The following is a 20,868-nucleotide window of genomic DNA, read 5'->3' on the forward strand; positions in this document are numbered from 1 at the left end:
GCACCATTCTGGGATACTGACCGGCTCCTTGGCCTCGGGGCAAGCCCAGGAAGAGGGCGTCACTTGTTCTGAGACTAGGGATCAGGCTCAGGTCAGACCGGGAGTCTGCCTGAGCCCTCTCCAGCTCAGCGTGACCCCTCTGAGACCCTCCCTCCCTGCCTTGCTTGGATATCCAAGTCAGCAGCAAGCTTGAGTCGTACCCACTGCATCTTGGTAGGTGTTGGATACTGAATTTTAATGAAGCAACGACACCCCTCACCCGAGACACCCAGGTCTGTGAATATGGGAATGTGACCCGGAAATATGGTAGCCCCATAGTACTCAAGGGGTTAGACGCAGAACACGCCACTGGGACGTGACAAAGGTGGTGCCAAATAGGAAAGAGAGAAAAGAGGGTTTGGGTTCACACAGATGCCATTTTGTCCTCTCTGCTATGTTCCGACAATGAATGCAATTCCAGGTCCAGAGCATGCGCTGAGTAAGCAGATGAGCTCTCCAGGGTCACCGCGTTTGAGGAAACGTTTTGGTAAAAGTGGATTTTACTATTCCCGTGTTGAAGGTTGCCTTGGTGGCCTTCAGCTGTGAGGGACGATGAATCAAGTCGTGAATGTGGCATGCAGGTTTTCCATGGCCATCAGTTTTCAAATCAGTTGGGTCGGCCTCTGAGACTACTGGGACATGTGGCACGAGTCACTGAGTTTTTCCGAGCAGCCGTCCAACGGAATTCCAGAGTGGCTATGTCCCGTCATGTTCCCACTGGGTAGGGATGAGGATCCCCGGGGCCCCCGCATCCTCCCGGTATTTGGTGTCACTGATTGCTTGGGAAGGCTCCCGAGTCCCTCCATCCTGCCGCCCTCCCCTGGGTCACAGCACTTTCCACCATTCCTCACTTATTTGCCGCTGTCTGTCTCCTCGGGAGACACTTGGGTTCTGGCCCCACGTGTCACAGCCAGGCCCAGGGCTTGGAGCCAGGCGGACAGTTTATGATGCTAGCTGTTTATTGGCCCTGGATAGCTTGCGGGTGGCTCTGTCGCCCCTCCTGGGTGACACCAGCCTCTGCTCTGGTGAAGCCCCCACGCCTCTGGTTCACTTCAGCCCCACAGGCCCTTACTTGACACTGTATTGTGGCTGGAACATGATGTGGTTTCTCAGGGTATGGCTGACATCCAGGTTGATCTGGTGGAAGTTCCCGAGGGAACTCTTCTCTTTCATCCGCATGACCTCCAGGGCCGGGCCAAGAAGAGGAAGCCGCCTCTGAACAGAGATAAAAGGTGCTGCCCCACGCCGCTGTCATCCACGACAGCCCTTTGGGAGGGAAGGGTTCCTTCTGCAGAAACCTCCCCCTCTGCTTGGCTTCCTTACAGTCCCACGAGTCCTGGATTTCAGCTCACCTGTGGTGCTGGCGTCACCGTGTTTCTCAAAGGATCTCACTTTATTTCGACCCCCACCTTCAACCCAGGCTCTGCATTCCCTCCAACTAGAGGCTCGGGCTCCAGACACGGACTGGCCTAGTTTGTCCTGCTCTGGCTGACTTCGGAAGAGTCCTACATTTGTATTTCTAGAGGTTCTTGGCCTTTACCTTCTTGATATCCACACATCTACCAAGATGTGTCCCGTCTCCCAGCCAACTTGGGACAGAACACTCTGGAGAGACAGGCCCTGGGGCAGCCCCAGGGAGGAGCAGAGCCTGAGGATTCTGGAAGTCTCCAGACTTTGTTGATTTTTCAGGAGAGATGGGGTCTACCTAGGACCAGACCTCCCCTCTCACAATTCAGAGTTGTGAATAGTGATCTTGACCTGTTCCTTCCTTCCGGTCACCAGGGGGTATCCCTGAGCTAGTGCTGGCCCAGGTCTTGGCATCACAGTCTCCAGCAAGATGAGGTTTGCAGGGACAAATAGGAAAGCTGCTGTCCAGACCTCCTGTCCTGGCTAAGGACAGTGTGCCACCCACCCTCTGAGAGGCAGGCAGTGCCAGGACCCAGCCATGGGAGTCCGTCCCCCTGTCTCTGTAGAGAGTGGTCACGGGGGCTCTCCCTCCCCACATCATCTCCTTGCCACTCCTGTATTCCTGACCGTCTTGAAGCATTTGGAGCCGTTTCTCTGTATTTCTGATCCTCCGACATGTTTACAGTACCCTGTGATGACATGGAGTTAGAGGAGCTACCAGGTTTCCTGGAGCAGCCCTTGGGTGCTGTATCCTGGGCTCTGAGGCCCTGACGGGACTGTACTGCAAAAAGAACCAAGAAAAGGCAGGCCCTGGGGACTGAGACCCTCTGACCGAACAGGCACCTGTGACGCTGTCCTCAGGCCAAGTACCAGCCTCCAGGTGGGGTCTTGGTGCTAGCAGGCAGCGACCCTTGGGCCATGACTGCTGCTGTCAGTTTGGAGTTTGGTCAAATCAGCACGAGGACAGTCTTGGGGTCAGGTCCAGCAGGAACTGCTGCCACTCCCAGGGGCAGCCTATTGCTCCCACTCATCACCGCCAGTGCCCTCGGGCTTCTGACCACCCACCGAGTCCTCCTGTCCCTGGACCACCCTCTCAGGCAGCAGGTCAGGCTCTTACCTTCGCCTCCAGGGCACTGACGAGTGGCAGCTTTGTCTCACTGTAAGGCAACCCAGGCAGAGCTGAGGACCTGCCCCGGGCCGGGAGCTGGCTGTCCTATTCCTTCCCGAGTGGGTCCCAGGGAAGGATCAGTTCTGTCCCTTTCACGCCCCCACTGCCCCCCAAGTCTTAGTCCAGGAGACACACAGGGAGGGTAGGAAGAGGTTCTCTCTGTGGGCTGATGCCTGTAAGTGGGCTGGGACTTGGGAGAAGAGGGGTGTGTGGTGGGCAGGGACCACTAGGGTCCTGTAGAGCAGGGTCTTGGGCTGCGCAACGGAGCTGCCCCAACCAGAGGTGGGCTTCTCCCTGAGGACTTGAGAACAGGGGGACCTGGACACGACACAGAGGCCCATTGCCCCAAAAAGGCTTGAATCGGGCACAAACGGGAGGAACGGTGTCCATCTGCCAAGGATAAGGGGCCCATGATGCCTGATTCCAGGCACCTGGAGGCAGACGGGGGTCAGGGACCCGAGAGCTCCATATGCTCAGCCTCCTGGGATCACACAGGGACCATGAAGAGGCCCAGTTTCCTCCCAGGAACAAGATACCTCATCTCCCTCTGTCTCACCCCCATCTCCACTCCCTGTGGCCAGTGAAACTGCTTCAAGAATAACACCAGCCAAACGGGAGTGTACTTGGTTTGGGGCTCACGCAGCCTCTCTGCTCATAGAGATGTCTTGGGTGAAGGGACAGTGGATCCCACATTCTGAGCTGTCAATACAGGAAGGAGCCTAGTGTTCCGGGGTCACTGAGAAAGAATGAGAACTCTGAGGACTTGGTCCTGGAGAACGTCAGGAGGTCCCCTGCTGTGGGAAATAGAAAAGTTCCTCTTCAAAGTTTTCTTTCTTGTTAAAGAATAAATCCTTTCTACTTTTTGCTAATAACTATTAAGCCCTATCCTATGTAGCTGTTAGATGTGCTTACAGGCACGTAGTACATTCTATGTCCTTGTGCTTTAATCCAAGATATCTGTGCTAGACGTGCTCAAAGGCATGTCCCAGCTCACAGCCTATGCTCCTGATTTAAACTTCTCCACTGTCTACCTGCTTAGAAAACTTTTAAGTTGTTAGCCAATCAGGTTTTAGTTTAGGTTGTGAGGTCTGGCTCCAACCAACAGAGATCAAACACAGCAGTAAGGACAACCCCAAATGTGTAAGGGATAAATATGTCTGCTTTTCCATTGTTCATTTTGTACTGTCATGGCAAGATGGCTGGCAAGGGTACCCTTCCTGCAGGAAGTAAAAATTGCTTTGCTGAGAGATCCTTTGTCTCGGTGCTGATTTTTCTTTGCGGCAAAGAGCATCTGTTTCTAACACCTCCCATGAACACTGGGAGCAAAGAAAGGGCGAGGCCTGTAGAGGAACAGACAGAGAAAGGGCCTCGTGGGGAAGAGCCCCAGTCCCCAGCGAAGAGGAACAATCATCACTCTCTAGCCAACCTTCTAGGCGCCTTCATTTTCCACAACCGCCCAAGGACAGAGGGCTCCCCACTCCACTCCCAGACAAGAGACCCCGTGTGTCAAGTGGGTCCCCCAGTGACCCTCACTGACTGTACCTGAAGTCTGGGTTGATGAGATCTCCTTGCAGGGACCCACTTGAGGGCACAGATTTGGATGGAACACCCCCCTCCACCCCATCCACAGGGGCTCTTCCAAGGCCAGGCTTCTACCCTATTGCCATGAAAAATTTTGGAAAGATTTGGGATCTAGAACATAAGGGGCACAGTGTCAGCGACTGAGTTCCACACAGCACAGGGCAGGGCTGAGAGCATGTACCAGGGTCACATCTGGGTCCCCAGACCTGTGACCACCCCTCTAACCTCAGAAGTCTCACGTGTAGAATGGGTACAGTCAGGGACAGCACTCACCCCCTGGAGTCGCCACCAGGATGAACAAGACAACCGTGTACGTGGTCAGCACAAAGCAAGCACTCCTGAGTGCCCAGAAATGACCCTCATTGGCAGCTGCCCAGAGACCAGCATCACCCACCAGGCAGTGACTGTCCCCAAGTCAGCAGGGAGGGAGGAGAGCAGGTCCCACTCTCCTGAGTCAGATCAGGCAGCTGTTCTGAGATGTGCCTCTCGCCTAGAAAAGGGTCCTACGTGCACAACGCTCACAGACACCATGGTGTCTCTGACTGCTCCATGACCCAGAGGCAGACAGGTAGGCATTTGGCATTGTGACATTTCGGGGTCATGGCACCCACACAGGGCCCGGAGTCACCGCCTCCACCCCCTGAACTGTCAACCTGAGCAGACGTGATATGTCTGCAAGGAAGCATTCCCTGTGGGTGAACACGTGTGAGTGTGCGTCACTTCTCAGGCCAGGCCTGGCTGCCCCACTCACAGGCACACCCACGTCCTCATCATTGTCACGCCAGGGCCCACGGTCAGCATCAGAGCACCTAGGGGTGCTCCCCAGTCTCTGCCCTCTCCACGTGGGACCATCCCGAGGATGCAGACAGAGTGGGGACAGAGGGATGAGGGTAGGGGGCAGAGAGTGGGCCCCTCTGGTGTGTAAAGTCCTAGGTCTGAGGCTGGGCGCGGTGGCTCACGCCTGTAATCCCAGCACTTTGGGAGGCCGAGGTGGGTGGATCACGAGGTCAAGAGATCGAGACCAGCCTGGTCAACATGGTGAAACCTCTACTAAAAATACAAAAAATCAGCTGGGCATGGTGGTGCGTGCCTGTAATCCCAGCTACTCAAGAGGCTGAGGCAGGAGAATTGCCTGAACCCAGGAGGCGGAGGTTGCGGTGAGCCAAGATCACACCATTGCACTCCAGCCTGGGTAACATGAGCGAAACTCCATCTCAAAAACAAAAAACAAACAACAAAAAAAGTACTAGGTCTGAGGGGCAGGCCTGGATTCAACTCACCTTCTCACCTCCTCCTCCCAGTAGACCTCCGGGGGCCTGTGACTCAAGGGTGGAGGTAAAGAGGCTTCAGGGACAAACTGCCTACCTGAGGTCACGTGGCAGCCAACTAACCAGGCCCCACTGACCAGGTGACCAGGTGCCACTGACCAGTTCCCCAGTGACCAGGCCTTGGCTGACCAAGCCCCTGTTGACCAATCCTCCCTGATCAGGTTCCTTTATTTTTTGGACAGTTTTTTTTTTTTTTTTTTTTTTTTTTTTTTTGAGACAGGGTCTCATTCTGTCACCCAGGCTGGAGTGCACTAGCACGATCTTGGCTCACTGCAGACTTGACCTCAAGAATCGGTCAAGCGATTCTCCCACCTCAGCCTCCTGAGTAGCTGGGACTATAGGTGCACATCACCACACCTGGCTAATGTTTGTATTTTCAGTAGAGATGGGGTTTCACCATGTTGCCCAGATTTTTGTATTTTTAGTAGAGACGGGGTTTCACCACGTTGACCGGGATGGTCTCGATCTCTTGACCTCGTGATCCACCCGCCTTGGCCTCCCAAAGTGCTGGGATGACAGGCTTGAGCCACTGCGCCCGGCTGCTGGAAACTTTTATTCAAGAAATCTGATCATGTTAAAAGCCTTGATTAAAGAGGAAGTTTTTATAATCTAAAACAAATAAACAAAAACAACAACTGAAGGCAGCAACTCATATATTTGTTCATCCATGTTCATAGGCATATTATGAAAGGTGGAAGAAACCTAAGCATCCATGAAAGGATAAATAAGGCCGGGCATGGTGGCTCACGCCTGTAATCCTAGGACTTCTGGAGGCCAAAGTGGGCAGAATGCTTGACCCCAGGAGTTCGAGACCAGCCTGGGCAACATGGTGAAACCCCATCTCTACTAAAATTACAAAAATTAGCTGGGCATAGTGGCACATGCCTGTGATCCCAGCTACTCAGGAGGCTGAGGCATGACGATTGCTTGAGCCCAGAAGGTGGAGTGCAGTGAGCCAAGACCATGCTATTGCAGGCCAGCCTGGGTAACAAGAGCGCCCAGTTCATCTCAAAAAAAAAAAAAAAGAAAGAAAGAAAAAAGAAAGAAAAGTAAATTGGCTAGTGGCAGTGGCTGACACCTGTAATCCCAGCACTTTGGGAGTTCAAGGCAGGAGGATCACTTGAGCCTAGGAGTTCGAGACCAGCCTGGGCAACATAAGGAAATTCACATCTCTACAAAAAATAAAAATTAAAAATTAAACGATTAATTAGCCAGGCTTGGTGGTGCATGCTTGTGATCCCAGCTACTTAGATAGCTCAAGTGTCAGGCTTGCTTGAGTCCAGGAGTTGAAGGCTGCAGCGAGCTATGCCTGGGCAACAGAGCGAAACCCTGTCTCTTAAAAAAAAAAAAAAAAAAAAAGGCTGGGCGAGGTGGCTCAAGCCTGTAATCCCAGCTCTTTGGGAGGCTGAGGCACGCAGATCACCTGAGGTCGGGAGTTTGAGACCAGTCTGACCAACACTATGTGAAACCCCATCTCTACTAAAAAAAAAACCCCAAAATTAGCTGGGCGTGGTGGCGTGAGCCTATAATCCCAGCTGCTCAGGAGGTTGAGGCAGCAGAATCACTTGAACCGGGGAGGCAAAGGTTGCAGTGAGCCGAGATCGTGCTACTGCACTCCAGCCTTGGCGACAGAGGGAGACTCCGGTCAGAAGAATGAGGAGGAGGAGGAAGAGGAGGGGGAGAAAGAAGAAGGAGGAGGAGGAGGAAGAAGAAGAAACAAATCCTGATACATACTACAAGGTGAAACTCGATGACATTATGCTAAATGAAATAAGCCTGTCAGAAAAGGACAAATACTTAATGATGCCATTCACATGAAATTCCCACAGTCAAATTCACCGATTCAGAAAGTGGAATGGAGATTGCAAAAGACCCTGACGGAAGGGGTGCAACGAGACAGAGTTTCGGCTTTGCAAGATGAAAACAATTCTGGAAATTGGTTTCACAATGTGAATGTACTTACCAGCACTGAAGAGAACACATGAAACGGATGGGAGGCAAAGAAAACATTTGGCTTAAGTGCAAAAGTCCTGGCAGAGAGAGAGACAAGGCCGACTGAAGCCTGGCCAGCTCGACCACGCCTCTTCCTGCTCGGCTGTCACTCAGTGACAAGAGGGCGGGGCCACGTTGCGCATGCGTATTGCGGACGTCGCCATTCTTGGCCAGTGGCAAAACTGCGTGTCACCTGCTCCTGAGGGCTGCAGGTGGCTCTGCTGCATCCTTTGTCGCGCCGTGACCTGTAGGTACTGACATCAGTAGGGAGGACAGCGGCACTTCCCGAACGCTGGGAAATGGTGAGTGTGCGGGGTCTGTGTCGGAGGGAAGGTTTCTGGTTGGAACGGTCTGTGGCCGAGGCCCGGGACCTCCTTGCAATCGACTACGGGGTCTGCAGACCCCGGGGCCGCCACGGGCGCAGATCGGCCTCGGTTTTCTCCGTGGGGGCTGGACCTGCAGCCGGGATCCCCAGCGTCCTGTCCTGGCCCCGCGCCGCGACTTCGGCCCCCGACCCTGGAGCCCCTCACTGGACAGCTCCGCGCCCGCAGCCCCGCGTCTCCCCGGATTGTTCGGTGACAGCGGGAGGGTCTTGGGGAGATCCCGTCTCGGTCTGTGCGTTTTGTGCGTTTAAGAGTCCACTTGGAGCCGGGCGCGGTGGCTCAAGCCTGTAATCCCAGCACTTTGGGAGGCTGAGGCGGGTGGATCACGAGGTCAAGAGATCGAGACCATCCTGGTCAACATGGTGAAACCCCGTCTCTACTAAAAATACAAAAAATTAGCTGGGCATGGTGGCGCGTGCCTGTAATCCCAGCTACTCAGGAGGCTGAGGCGGGAGAATTGCCTGAACCCAGGAGGCAGAGGTTGCGGTGAGTCGAGATCGCGCCATTGCACTCCAGCCTTGGTAACAGGAGCGAAACTCCGTCTCAAAAAAAAAAAAATAGAAAAAAAAGAAAAAAAAAAAAAAAAAGAGTCCACTTGGCTGGAAACCTCACGATGAATCCATGGGCGCGTCTCCTCACTTGTGAGAACCGAAGCCTGCCGGGGTCAGGAGGACAAGAGGAGCTCCCAGAGGTTCCTGTGGCTGCTCAGACACCCCTGCCCTCATCACCAGGGTCTGACCCCCTCTAGTGCTCCCAGCACTCAAGCCTGGGAGTGTTTTTGACCTTCTGAATGTGGGCTTTCTTTTTGAACTGCGGGGAAGGGGACTCCTTATCTTAACTGATCAGAAAGTTTGAGTTTCTTCCCTTTGGACTCCTTGATCAAAATATTAATTCTAGCCACTCTTAATTCTAGTTGCTCTTCACTCCGGGTAATTTTGTTCCCTTGTGTAAATGTGTACGATTTTTAGTTTCTTTGGTTTGTGGATGGAGTTTATGGTGAGATTGTTCAGGTTCTTTTAAATTTTCTTGTTTGTGTGTGTTTATCTGTGTGGTTTCTATCCAAGGGATTTCTCCTATGTTGGAGTGTCATGATGATGGAAAATCTCTGTATGTCGTTTCTTTTTTTTAGTAGAGATGGGGTTTCAGCACGTTAGCCAGGCTGATCTTGAACTCCTAATCTCGGGTGATCCACTTGCCTCAGGCTCCCAAAGTGCTGGTATTACAGGCATGAACCACCGCACCTGGCCGATTGTGGGTATTTTTTTTTATGCTGTTAGGTGAGTAATGTAGTTTGGGTACCATATCCTGAAAGGTGTAGTATATAGTGTTTCATGATTGGAATACTAATTTTTTTTTTTTTTTGAGATGGAGTTTCACTCTTGTTATCCAGGCTGGAGTGTAATGGCGCGATCTCGGCTCACCACAACCTCCGTCTCCTGGGTTCAAGCAATTCTCCTGCCTCAGCCTCCCTAGTAGCTGGGACTACAGGCACTCCCCACCATGCTCGGCCAATTTTTTGTATGTTTAGTAGAGACGGGGTTTCACCATGGTGACCAGGATGGTCTCGATCTCTTGACCTCGTGATCCACCCGCCTTGGCCTCCTAAAGTGCTGGGATTATAGGCGTGAGCCACCGTGCCTGGCCACTAATTATTTTCTTTAATTCTTGTTTTTGGAATACTAATTATTTTTGTATAAAATCTCATCAATAAATAATGGTTTTTCTAAGGTGGGTATTTGTAGATCATTTATCTGTAGCTGTACTTTGGTCAAAAGCTAGTAGTGCCGGGCGCGGTGGCTCAAGCCTGTAATCCCAGCACTTTGGGAGGCCGAGGCGGGTGGATCACGAGATCGAGAGATTGAGACCATCCTGGTCAACATGGTGAAACCCCGTCTCTACTAAAAGTGCAAAAAATTAGCTGGGCATGGTGGCACATGCCTGTAATCCCAGCTACTCAGGAGGCTGAGGCAGGAGAATTGCCTGAGCCCAGGAGGCGGAGGTTGCGGTGAGCCGAGATCGTGCCATTGCACTCCAGCCTGGGTAACAAGGGCGAAACTCCGTCTCAAAAAAAAAAAAAAAAGCTAGTAGTAAGTCTCCTCGTCTTAATTCAAGTAGGCTTAATATACATTACCTTGAATCTTCAAATCCTGATGGTTTGGATGTATCCAGTTGAACCATAGCTGCTGTATGCCAGTGCTTTGTAAATAATTGTCCCAATTATTGTTGTGTTTATGTTATTCCAAGTCTGAGTTAGTAAAGTACTTTGCTTAGTACGTTGTCTGCAGTCAGTCTTTCATCATCAAGTTTCTTCATGTAAATAGATTGGTTTTTAAGATGCCTACCTCGTAATCGGTATTGTAATTAAACACCTTTTAGGCTGGGCGCGGTGGCTCAAGCCTGTAATCCCAGCACTTTGGGAGGCCGAGGCGGGTGGATCACAAGGTTGAGAGATCGAGACCATCCTGGTGAACATGGTGAAATCCCGTCTCTACTAAAAATACAAAACATTAGCTGGGCATGGTGGCACGTGCCTGTAATCCCGCTACTCAGGAGGCTGAGGCAGGAGAATTGCCTGAACCCAGGAGGCGGAGGTTGCGGTGAGCTGAGATCGTGCCATTGCACTCCAGCCTGGGTAACAAGAGCGAAACTCCGTCTCAAACAAACAAACAAAAAAAAAAAACACCTTTTGATATTCTGTGAGGTCATATATATGAGTCATCATTGATTGTATTTCATTAAGTGTCTGTGGGATAGAAGAGAGTATGGAAGTGGTAGCTGACACGTGGGAGTTAAGTTTGTGTTTAAAATCAAACCTTGCTCTTAAGAAATAAAACTGCAGGCTGGGCAAGGTGGCTCACACGTGTAATCCCAGCACTTTGGGAGGCCGAGGCGGGTGGATCACGAGGTCAAGAGATCGAGACCAACTTGGTCAACATGGTGAAACCCCGTCTCTACTAAAAATACAAAAAATTAGCTGGGCATGGTGGCGCGTGCCTGTAATCCCAGCTACTTAGGAGGCTGAGGCAGGAGAATTGCCTGAACCCAGGAGGCAGAGGTCGCGGTGAGCCGAGATCGCGCCATTGCACTCCAGCCTGGGTAACAAGAGCGAAACTCCATCTCAAAAAAAAAAAAGAATTGCTTGAACCCAGGAGGCAGAGTTTGCAGTGAGCCAAGATTATGCCATTGCACTCCAGCCTTCAGACTATCTGAAAAAAATAAATTAAATAAATAAATAAAGGTAGTTGCATATACTGCTTGCCATCCAATGTGAATTTATCATATGTGATTTTAGGTATGCGTTGGCGATGTATTCGAGGCTCGGGAATTTTTCTCGTGGCTTTAGGAGTAGTGGTAGGAACAGAAGTAGTAGTAGTAGCAGTAGTTGTTGTATCTGTTATATCCCTTTTATATTCTAAAATATTTTAGGTTGCATGCATTGGCTCACACCTATAATCCCAGTGCTTTGGGAGGCCAAGGTGGGAGGATGGTGTGAGGCCAGGAGTTTGAGACCAGCAGCATAGAAAGACCCTATTGCTGCAAAAAAAAATTAACTATTTTAGTTTATTAGTGTCAATGTTTGATATTAATTATCAGATCTGTAATATGTATCTAATTAAACACAACACTGTAATAACTAACATATAACAATACTCAACGGGTAAGTTTCATCTCAAACTCTTCCTTAAGCAGCATAGTAGAGAGTTGCGTCTAGCAGCAGTATGTGTCAAGCAAAATATTTGTTTTCTCCTCTCTCATTAAGCAGTTAAGCATACAACTTATATAACAGGTTAGTAGCCAAGCCAGACCACTGCCGTCCTTGGAGTTTGTAGGTTCAGCTAAGCCTCAGATGGTTCCTAATGCTGCACTTAGTTCACAAATGTAAGTAACAGAAACCTGGCTGCGGCTAGGTCTGGTCTGACGTCCGTTCTGAGCCTGATCGGCCAGAATCTAGCAATTCTGCCTGAGCCTCCTGAGTAGCTGAGACTACAGGTGCCTGCCACCAAACCCAGCTAATTTTTGTATTTTTTTTTTTTTTTTTTTTTTTTTTTTTTTTTTTGAGACGGAGTTTCGCTCTTGTTACCCAGGCTGGAGTGCAATGGCACGATCTCGGCTCACCGCAACCTCCGCCTCCTGGGTTCAGGCAATTCTCCTGCCTCAGCCTCCTGAGTAGCTGGGATTATAGGCACGCGCCACCATGCCCAGCTAATTTTTTGCACCTTTAGTAGAGACGGGGTTTCACCATGTTGACCAGGATGGTCTGGATCTCTTGACCTCGTGATCCACCCGCCTCGGCCTCCCAAAGTGCTGGGATTACAGGCTTGAGCCACCGCGCCCGGCGCTAATTTTTGTATTTTTATTAGAGACAGGGTTTCACCATGTTGGCCGGGCTGGTCTCGACCTCCTGACCTTGTGATTCGCCTCGGCTTCCCAAAGTTCTGGGATTACAGGCGTGAGCCACCGCACCCAGCCCCAGGTTGTTGTTCTTAAGCAAGTAAACTAGTTATTCCAGGGATGGCTACAGGTGATGTTGAAGTTAAAAATACTAGGTGAGCGGCAAGCAAAACTGGATTAAAGTGTACCTTAAATTATTCTTACAGAACTATTGATGCAATCAGTGATTTGAAGAAAACAGTGTAGTGCCAATGTTGCAGAAGGTGTAACATCTAGGTCTAGTGAGAATTTGGAGAAAAGTTGGAGACTTTGTATAATTCGAAGTCTCCTCTTTTTCCTGTAGTCAATAAGTATTTCTGTGTCCATGGGCCAAGATCTCCTGCTGGGAGATAGGGTTGTCATTTAGTCAAAATTACCTTGTAAGGTATGATCCTTCTATCATTGTTAAGGTTGGTTGATTAAAGTAAGAATAGGAGGCTGTTCTTATAAACTCTTTCTCTCTTTTTTTTTTCTTTTTTGAGATGGAGTCTCATTCTGTTACCCATGCTGGAGTGCAGTGGCTTGATCTCGGCTTACTGCAAACCCTGCCTCCTGGTTTTAAGTGATTCTCCTGCCTCAGCCTCCTGAGTAGCTGGGATTACAGGCATGCGCCACCACGCCTGGCTAATTTTTGTATTTTTAGTACAGATGGGGTTTCACCATGTTTGTCAGGCTGGTCTCGAACTCCTGACATCATCATCCGCCTGCCTCAGCCTCCCAAAGTGCTAGGATTACAGGCATGAGCCACCATGCCTGGCTGAACCCTTTCTCTTTGATTTAAATTAAAACATGCCAGGTTGGCCGGGCGCGGTGGCTCAAGCCTGTAATCCCAGCACTTTGGGAGGCCGAGGCGGGTGGATCACGAGGTCAAGAGACCGAGACCATCCTGGTCAATATGGTGAAACCCCGTCTCTACTAAAAATACAAAAAATTAGCTGGGCATGGTGGCACATGCCTGTAATCCGAGCTACTCAGGAGGCTGAGGCAGGAGAATTGCCTGAACCCAGGAGGCGGAGGTTGCGGTGAGCCGAGATCGCGCCATTGCACTCCAGCCTGGGTAACAAGAGCGAAACTCCGTCTCAGAAAAAAAAAAAAAAAAAAACATGCCAGGTCAAGAGCTTCTTGGAGTGTGCTCATTTTGTCTAAAGTTTTCAATTCTCTTTTTAGTAGCCCGTTAAATCTCTATATACATCTTGCTGCTATGGGATTATAGAGTAGGTGGAAATTCTGTTGTGTGTATTTATGTTGCTTGGCGTTTCTGGATATGTCCTTTGACGTATGTCATTAATTTTAGGAAATTGTCAGTCATTATTGCTTCAATTATTTCTTCAGTTTCTTTCTCTTCTTTAGTGAGTACTATTCTATGTATTTGCCACTTTTTGGAATTTTCTGACAGGTTTTGGATCTTGTGATATCTTTGTTTCTCCTTTTCAGTTTGGCAGGTTTTACTGAAAGTTCTTCAAAATCACTGATCGCCTCTTCAGACATTTGCACTGTATTGATGAGCCTCTAAAGCTGCTCTTCATTTCTGTTGCAGTGTATTTTATGTCCTTCATTACCTTTTGATTCTTTGTTAGAATTTCTGTATCTCGGCCGGGTTCGGTGGCTCACGCCTGTAATCCCAGCACTTTGGGAGGCTGAGGCAGGGGGATTACCTGAGGTCAGGAGTTCGAGACCAGCCTGATCAACATGGAGAAACCCCATCTCTACTAAAAATACAAAATTAGCCCAGCATGAGGGCAACATGCCTGTAATCCCAGCTACTCGGGTGGCTGAGGCAGGAGAACTGCATGAACCCAAGAAGCGTAGGGGTGAGCCACAATTGTGCATTGCACTCCAGCCTGGGCAACAAGAGCAAAACTCCATCTCAAAAAAAAAAAAAAAAAAAAAAAAAAAAGAAAGAAAAAGTCTACAGTTCTTGAAGGTGTATTTATTTGTTAAAACCTTATCCAGATTTGATCCCATGTTTAATGAAATGCTGAGTGATAAGGTATATAATATAATAAGGTCGGAAATGAGTTTTTCTCACAAGGGATTGATGGTCTTAAAATTTGTTTCATTTGTATAGCATTTCTCTTACTTTTCCAAGGTGAGCTTGAGTCTGCCTTTAGAGAACAGTAAGGTTTCAAAGGATCACAGTAAAAATACAGAAGTAATTGACCAGGCACAGTGGCTCACGCCTGTAATCCTAGCACTTTGGGAGGCCGAGGAAGGCAAATTGCCTGAGCTCAGGAGTTTGAGACCAGCCTGGCCAACATGGCGAAAACCCACCTCTACTAAAAATACAAAAGATTTGCCAGGCATGGTGGCATACACCTGTAGTCCCAGCTACTCAGGACGCTGAGGCATGAGAATCATTTGAGCTCCGGAAGCCGAGGTTGCAGTGAGCCAAGATCGCACCACCGAACTCCAGCCTAGGCAATAAAGCAAGACTCTGTCTCAAGCCGGGCATGGTGGCTCACGCCTGTAATCCTAGCTCTTTGGGAGGCTGAGGTGGGTGGATCACCTGAGGTCAGGAGTTCAAGACCAGCCTGGCCATCATGGTGAAACCCCATCTTTAAAAAAAAAAAAAAAAAAAGACTGTCTCAAGAAGAAAAAAATGGAAGTTATTTCTGTGTGTTCATGATAGTGTGAATTTTATGAGGAAGTGAGAACAGTCATAGTTCTGACAGCCAAGTCACACACCAAACGTTCAGAGAACACAGAATTGTATGTAAACTACTTTTTTTTTCTTTTTTTTTTTGAGACAGAGTTTGGCTTATGTTGCCCAGGCTGGAGTGCAATGGTGCAATATCAGCTCACCATACCCTCCACCTCCTGGCTTCAAGTGATTCTCCTGTCTGAGCCTTCCGAGTAGCTGGGATTACAGGCATGTGCCGCCACACTTGGCTAATTTTGTTTTGTTGTTTTGTTTTGTTTGAGACAGAGTTTTGCTCTATCGCCCAGGCTGGAGTGCAGTGGTGCAATCTTGGCTCACTGCAACCTCCACCTCCCGGGTTCAAGCATTCTCCTGCCTCAGCCTCCCAAGTAGCTGGGACCACAGGTGCACGCCACCATGCCTAGCTAATTTTTGTATTTTTAGTAGAAACGGTGTTTCACCATATTGGCCAGGCTGGTCTTGAGCTCCTGACCTCGTGATTCACCCGCCTTGGCCTCTCAAAGTGCTAGAATTACAGGTGTGAGCCACCGCGCCTGGCCTAATTTTGTATTTTTAGTAGAGACGGGGTTTCTACATGTCGGTCAGGCTGGTTTTATACTCCTGATCTTCAGTGATCTGCCTGCCTCGGGCTCCCAAAGTACTTGGATTACAGGTGTGAGCCACTGCACCCGGCCATATGTGAACTTCTTGCAGATTGAATATAGATCCCCAGTACCACCAGTCTCACCCATCCTCCTGTAAACATGTGTGGAATGTTTCAGAACTCAGTCTCCTTTGAGGATGTGGCTGTGAACTTCACCCTGGAGGAGTGGGCTTTGCTGGATTCTTCACAGAAAAAGCTCTACAAAGATGTGATGCGGGAGACTTTCAAGAACCTGGTTTGTCTAGGTAAGGATATCAACGTTTCTCTCCTTAGTTAAATACAGAACACAGAACAAGTGTTCCTGGCTCCACAGCTGTGTTCCAAGATCTGAAATGCGGAAAGGGAATCCTTCAGTGATTGAAAGAGTCACAACTCATCATGAAATTAGACTGTAACAATTCTCTGTCATTTCTAATAGTTTATAATGATGTTTCTGGGTATGCATTTTAGGAAAAAGTTGGGAAGACCAGGATGTTGAAGATGACCACAGCAACCTGGGGAGAAATCAAAGGTGAGTTGCAGCCACAGAAGAGTAGTGGCCTGTGGGGGAATTTCACAAGAAGGCAAACCAAACAATAAGCACAGCTTCAAATACAGAAAATTTTCATTGAAAATGTTTTCTTAAAAACATCATAGATGTTCAAGATGTGAAAAATAAATCACTTTGAAACAGCATTTAGAAAGCCCTTCTATAAATATGACTCTTGGCCAGGCATAGTAGTTCATGCTGGTAATCCCAGCAGTTTGGGAGGCTGAGGTAGAATGATCACTTGAAGCCAGAAATTCAAGACCAGCCTGGGTAGCATAGCAAGGCCTCATCTAAAAAGAAAAAAAAATTAGCCGGGCACGGTGGCACGCATCTATAGTCCCAGCTGCTCAGGAGGCTGAGGTGAGAGGATCAGCTGAGCCCAGGAATTCAAGGCTTCAGTGAGCTGTGATCATGCCAGTGCACTCCAACCTGGGTGAGAGAATGAGACTCCATCTCTTATTTAAAAAAAAAAAAACAACTTTTTTTTTTTTTTTTTTTTTGAGACAGAGTTTTGCTCTTGTTACCCAGGCTGGAGTGCAATGGCGCGATCTCGGCTCACCGCAACCTCCGCCTCCTGGGTTCAGGCAATTGTCCTGCCTCAGCCTCCTGAGTAGCTGGGATTACAGGCACGTGCCACCATGCCCAGCTAATTTTTTGTATTTTTAGTAGAGACGGGGTTTCACTATGTTGACCGGGATGGTCTCGATCTCTTGACCTCGTGATCCACCCGCCTCGGCCTCCCAAAGTGCTGGGATTACAGGCTTGAGCCACCGCGCCCGGCAAAAAAACAACTTTTGATCACAACTATGGTTGAATCTTCTTTCAGAGCATTGAATATATTAACTTTCAAAACAATTCAGACAGGGCAAAGATCCTATACTTCCTCTGAAAATGGTTAAAATGTAATTCTCCTACCTACTAATAAATATAAAATAATTAATTAAAAAGCCACTAACAATGTGCTGCTCATTCTTTACAGAGGTTATATGGTTGAGAGACTCTGTGAAAGCAGAAAAGGTACCAAATCTAGAGAAACCACTAGCCAGATGCCAAAGGTTAACATGAACAGGGAAACTTATACTGGAGCAAAACGATGTGAATGCAGCTTTTGTGGGAAAGACTTCGTGCGTCATTCATCTCTTAATAAGCACATGAGATCTCACACTGGTCAGAAACCAAATGAGTATCAGGAATATGAAAAGCAACCACGTGAACGTAAAGTGCTTGGGAAAGCCTTCAGTTATCACCCGTGTTTTCGGAAACATGAAGGAACTCACACTGGAGGGAAGCCCTATGAATGTAAACAGTGTGGGAAAGCCTTTATCTATTACCAGCCTTTTCAAAGACATGAAAGGACTCATACTGGAGAGAAACCCTATGAATGTAAGCAATGTGGAAAAACCTTTGTATATTACCAGTCTTTTCAAAAACACGCTCATACTGGAAAGAAACCCTATGAATGTAAACAGTGTGGGAAAGCCTTTATATGTTACCAGTCTTTTCAAAGACACGAAAGGACTCACACTGGAGAGAAACCCTATGAATGTAAACAATGTGGTAAGGCCTTCAGTTGTCCCACTTACTTTCGAACTCATGAAAGAACTCACACTGGAGAAAAACCCTATAAATGTAAAGAATGTGGTAAAGCCTTCAGTTTTCTCAGTTCTTTTCGAAGGCATAAAAGGACTCATAGTGGAGAGAAACCGTATGAGTGTAAAGAATGTGGAAAAGCCTTCTTTTATTCTGCAAGCTTTCAAGCACATGTAATAACACACACTGGAGCACGACCTTATAAGTGTAAAGAATGTGGGAAAGCCTTCAACTCTTCTCATTCCTGTCGAGTGCATGAAAGAAATCATATTGGAGAAAAGCCATATGAATGTAAACAATGTGGCAAATCATTCAGTTGGTCCATTTCTCTTCGAATGCATGAAAGAACTCATACTGGAGAGAAACCTTATGAATGTAAGCAGTGTCATAGAGCCTTCAGTTTCTCAAGTTCCCTTCGGGAACATGAAACAACTCACACTGGAGAGAAACCCTATGAATGTAAACAATGTGGGAAAACCTTCAGTTTTTCAAGTTCCCTTCAAAGACATGAAAGGACTCACAATGCAGAGAAACCCTATGAATGTAAACAGTGTGGGAAAGCCTTCAGGTGTTCAAGTTATTTTCGAATTCATGAAAGATCTCACAGTGGAGAGAAACCCTATGAATGTAAACAGTGTGGAAAAGTTTTCGTTCGTTCCAGTTCCTTTCGACTGCATGAAAGAACACACACCGGAGAGAAACCCTATGAATGTAAACAATGTGGTAAAACCTTCAGTTTTTCAAGTTCCCTTCGAGAACATGAAAAAATTCACACCGGGAATAAACCTTTTGAATGTAAACAATGTGGTAAAGCCTTCCTTCGTTCCAGTCAAGTTCGATTGCATGAAAGGACTCACACTGGAGAGAAACCATATCAATGTAAACAGTGTGGAAAAGCATTCATTTCTTCCAGTAAATTTCGAATGCATGAGAGAACTCACACAGGAGAGAAACCCTATCGATGTAAACAATGTGGGAAGGCCTTCAGATTTTCAAGTTCTGTTCGAATTCATGAAAGATCTCACACTGGAGAGAAACCTTATGAATGCAAACAATGTGGAAAAGCCTTCATTTCTTCCAGTCACTTTCGACTACATGAACGGACTCATATTGGAGAGAAAGCCTAAGAATGTAAGCAGCGTTCTAAAGCCTTCGGTTGTTCCAGTTGCTTCTGAATACATGAAAGAGTTCATAATGGATGGAAGTTGTTTGTTTTGAAGCCCTTAATTGTTCCAGTTTCTTTTGAACACACGAAAGAATTCCCACTGGTGAAAAACTACATGAATGTAAACATTGTGATTAAGCCTTCAGTTGACCTAATTCATTTCAAAGACAGGACTCCTGCTGCAGTGAAATCTGTTAAAAAAAAAAAAGGCCAGGCACAGTGGCTCATGACTGTAATCCCAGCACTTTGGGAGGCTGAGGCAGACAGATTATTTGAGGTCAGTTTGAGATGAGTTTGGCCAACATGGTGAAACCCCATCTCTACTAAAAATTACCAAAAAATTATCCAGTCATGGTAGTGCATGCCTGTAATCCCAGCTACTCAGGAGGCTGAGGCAGGAGAATTGCTTGCACCTAGGAGGCAGAGGTTGTAGTGAGCTGAGATCAGGCCACTGCACCCCAGCCTGGGCAACAGAGCAAAACACTGTCTGAAGAAAAAAAAAGTGGGAAAATCTTCAAGTGTCCTCTAGAGTGTGAATATATGAAAGGACTCAGAGTCAGGGGAAAGTGCATAAATGTAAAAAATTCGGGAAAGCCTTCACACAGCCTTTTGAGCACACATGAAAATGTATACTGGAGAGAAACCCTATAAATATTAAGAATGTGGGAAATTCTTCATCCTAGTTCTTTTGTTGTTGATGATTATACAAAAGTATTTTCATTTAATAAAGATTGTCAGATTATATTTAATGAGATACAAGTATCATATACACAGCCCAGTAATAAAATGTTATGATCTTATAAATTATAAAATTTTTGTTTAAAATTGGAGCATATTCTCATTATGCTTTCCAAAGGACATATTGATTTAGAGGTGATTCATTCTTCAGCAGATTCTATAGAAGAAACCATATAAGAGCTAATTTCCAATTCAGCAACAGCATTTTTTACTTCTGTAGTTATTTCTATCCAGTTGTAATTTTTTCTATCCCATCTGGCTGAGTCTTGGTTGAGTAGTTCATGCTGCTGTTTGAAGTGCCTGGTTGTGAGGTAGGGATACTTAAGTTTTTTCTCATGATATATTCTCTGTTGAGAACTACACTATTAGGATTTTCAACACAGCCAGGCGCAGTGGCTCACGCCTGTAATTCCAGCACTTTGGGAGGCCAAGGTGGGCAGATCACAAGGTCAAGAAATCGAGACCATCCTAGTCAACATGGTGAAACCCTGTCTTTACTAAAAATACAAAAAATTAGCTGGGCATGGTGGTGCACACCTGTAGTCCCAGCTACTCGGGGGGCTGAGGCAGGAGGATCACTTGAATCTGGGAGAGGAGGGGAGCGGAGGGAAGGGGAGGCGGCGGGAGGGCAAGGAGCATTTGGTATTAGCCCCTCCAAAGCAGAGAAAGTAACTCAACTGCTCTCCCAATGCCAACCCCCAGCCAGTGTGCCCAGGCCTTCAGCACTGCTGCTCACCAGTACATCGGAGGGCTCATCTTGAGGTCGCAGCGCCACATGTAGACTGAGTGACCTTACTGCCTGTGGCTTCTGACCCAGTAAGATGGAGTGGCTTCCTCTGGAGGCTGAGGTGGTCCCATTCTCTGTAGCTGGCTGGGCCCCTGAAGTTTTCCCCATAATTACCCAACCGATCCACACTACAGATGGCTGGACAGAGACAGAACCTGAAACCTGCCACTTTACGTGACTAGAAATCCAAACTATTCTGTGTGTTTTCACACAGAGAAAAGAGAGTCATGGCCAGGGGCGTTGGCTCATGCCTGTAATCCCAGTAGTCTGGGAAGCTGAGGAGGGAGGATCGCTTGAAGCTAGGAATTTTGAGACCAGCCTGGGCAACATAATGAGACCCCATATCTTTTTTTTTTTTTTTTTTTTGAGACGGAGTTTTGCTCTTGTTACCCAGGCTGGAGTGCAGTGGCGCGATCTCGGCTCACCGC

At 47.9% G+C, this 20,868-nt stretch overlaps 1 protein-coding gene and 1 long non-coding RNA gene across 2 annotated transcripts; one reads left to right on the forward strand and one right to left on the reverse strand.

The window, feature by feature from the left end:
• Positions 1–210: 210 nt before the first annotated feature.
• LOC141581012 (uncharacterized) lies at positions 211–6,012 on the reverse strand. Its single transcript, XR_012513410.1, has 2 exons — positions 4,157–6,012; positions 211–3,954 (listed from the first exon to the last, which is right to left on the reverse strand). It is a non-coding gene; the product is annotated as an uncharacterized LOC141581012 (long non-coding RNA).
• Positions 6,013–7,650: 1,638 nt separating this feature from the next.
• ZNF14 (zinc finger protein 14) lies at positions 7,651–20,777 on the forward strand. Its single transcript, XM_003942320.4, has 4 exons — positions 7,651–7,817; positions 15,750–15,876; positions 16,082–16,142; positions 17,140–20,777. The coding sequence occupies exons 1-4, from the start codon at positions 7,815–7,817 to the stop codon at positions 18,875–18,877; spliced, it is 1,929 nt and encodes a 642-aa protein (XP_003942369.2). The 5' UTR covers positions 7,651–7,814; the 3' UTR covers positions 18,878–20,777.
• Positions 20,778–20,868: the final 91 nt, after the last annotated feature.

Source organism: Saimiri boliviensis, chromosome 14 (genome assembly GCF_048565385.1).
Source record: "Saimiri boliviensis isolate mSaiBol1 chromosome 14, mSaiBol1.pri, whole genome shotgun sequence".
NCBI lineage: Eukaryota > Metazoa > Chordata > Mammalia > Primates > Cebidae > Saimiri > Saimiri boliviensis.

Coding starts and splice junctions, on each gene's coding strand:
- ZNF14 (XM_003942320.4), top strand. Junction 15,877..16,081: donor CAAGAACCTGGTTTGTCTAG/GTAAGGATATCA, acceptor TATGCATTTTAG/GAAAAAGTTGGGAAGACCAG. Junction 16,143..17,139: donor AACCTGGGGAGAAATCAAAG/GTGAGTTGCAGC, acceptor CATTCTTTACAG/AGGTTATATGGTTGAGAGAC.